This window comes from Propithecus coquereli, unplaced genomic scaffold, assembly GCF_000956105.1.
Source record: "Propithecus coquereli isolate 6110/MARCELLA unplaced genomic scaffold, Pcoq_1.0 Scaffold3, whole genome shotgun sequence".
NCBI lineage: Eukaryota > Metazoa > Chordata > Mammalia > Primates > Indriidae > Propithecus > Propithecus coquereli.
The window spans coordinates 20457907-20459867 of record NW_012148618.1 but is presented as its reverse complement, the minus strand read 5'-3'; the positions used below and the strand labels follow the sequence as shown (position 1 = coordinate 20459867).

The window sequence follows — 1961 nt, the reverse complement described above, 5'->3', positions numbered from 1 at the left end:
CAAATACCTCTTGCTTACCTATAGAGTCTACTTCTGTCATGGCTTTCCTACCCTACCTGGTCTCTTAATACCGGCCCATATCTGTGTCCTCACTACCTTTCTGCTTGTGCGCCTTCTCTTGGCATGGTTCTCTGGTTGCCAACTTGCTTCATACACCAGATTCCATTTATATTTGTTTCATCTACTTTAACCAAGGTGTTAGACTTATGGTTCTCAATCCTGGTTATACAGCAGAGTCACATGGGAACTTAAGGCAAAAGCACCAAACAAACTGAAGTCTGGACTTCAGCCCCAGAAATCTGGATTTGGTTGATCTGGGATACAGTCTAAGCTTGGTTCTGGGATTTTTTTCAAGGTTCCTTGGGAACTTTGGGGTGAGAACCTCTACTCTAGATGCTATTTTTGGCTTCCTCTTGTATTTAACGAGCAACATGCCTTTGTCTGCTTGATTTTGTTTGTTTTTTAGTAATAGCTGCCCTGTCTCCCTTGGCTACTACTACCACTTGCAATCATTTACCTATCCGCCCTGCTGTCATTCTGCCTATTCTGCTCCGTCCCTCTGTGCCCTCCCTTAGCAAAAGCACATTGCTGATCTTACTTTCAAAACTTAGCCCTTGCTATTGCTGCTCGTAACCATTCCTCTTTTCTCTATTCTAATCTTGTCAAATTTAAGTTTTGCCTCTTTCATGCAACTCTCTCTCATCACGGTCCACGCAGCTGGATGCTTCTTCTGAACTCCTTCTTGAATTCCCACCTGCTTCATTCTAATGGATTTTCCTTTAGGGATGAAAGGCGGTGTATGATTTTCATGTATGGACAGGAGGAAGTGCTCTTAACAGTGGTTAAGAGCACAGGATTCATAGTCAGGAAGATTGATGTTTCAAATTCCAGGTTGCCACTTACTTAACCACTTTAAGCCTCAGTTTTCTCATTTATAAATTAAAGATAACAGTGATATATAGCTCAATGAGATCTGAATGCATGGAGAGCACTTAATACAGTACCTGCTACATGGTAAAAGCTTGATACATGTTAACCCCTAGAAATAGGATATATGGTAATGAGACTGATTGCTTTCAAAGTAGTGTAAATTATGCATCCAAATGAGCAATTTCCCCTTATTAACTACCCTATAAATATTTTTTATATGAAAAATGGAAGATACCCACTTATTATGATGATGCTACATTGCCCGGATCTTTTCCAGAAATCTTCTTTTGGAATTGCCTACAGAGCCAGTTTATGAGTCAGAAAGAAAAAGGGCCCCATTACTGTACTCCCTGCTTGTTTTTACCAAAAAAGGTAATATCCAGTTTCACTTCCCACTGTATTCATCAGCTTTGGTGCCAAATAACCTTTGGCTTTTTTTTTTTCCTTTTAAATTCAATCTACTCCAAGAGGACAAAGATGCCACTACTAAGAATATACACAAAAAGTGCTGTGGATTTTTAAGATAATTGCAGAACAGAAGTTTCCAAAAAAGTTCCCCTAAGGAGACTGCAAATGCCTTGAGAATAGGGACCTTATGCACAGGCAGGGGTTCTTAACCTGGAGTTCACTGAAATTGGGTACAGATTTTCATCTTGTATATTTTTCTGTTTAGAGAGTCTGTGGCTTTCTTATTGTTTTCAAAGGCATTTATAACAAAAAGGGGAATAAGAATACTGTTTTAAGGTATTTTATAGGTACTAAGGCTCCTAGGAGAGTGCTATATTATTAATAATAAATTTAAATATTTAAGAGATAAAAATGTGTTATCCTTCAAATATTACAATGATGATATTCATCTGTTGTTATAGAACATATCGTTATTTTAATGATGGAGATGGATTTGAATGAAACAATAAACATTCCTTCAGATACTCCTTGACTTCGCTTGTGCATGTGTTCATGAAACAGCTGGTAGGATTCTAGCATATGGAGTGCATATGACCTTGGAACAAAGGCTACTTTTTCTTTTT

General features: G+C 38.1%; 1 protein-coding gene across 1 annotated transcript in view; it reads right to left on the bottom strand.

Annotated features, from left to right (window-relative positions):
- Positions 1 to 92: 92 nt before the first annotated feature.
- The window catches only part of AK6 (adenylate kinase 6), a 15927-nt gene continuing 14058 nt past the window's right edge, over positions 93 to 1961 (bottom strand). The window contains 1 exon segment of the mRNA XM_012649151.1: positions 93 to 219. Coding sequence (XP_012504605.1) covers positions 93 to 219 — 127 coding nt within the window.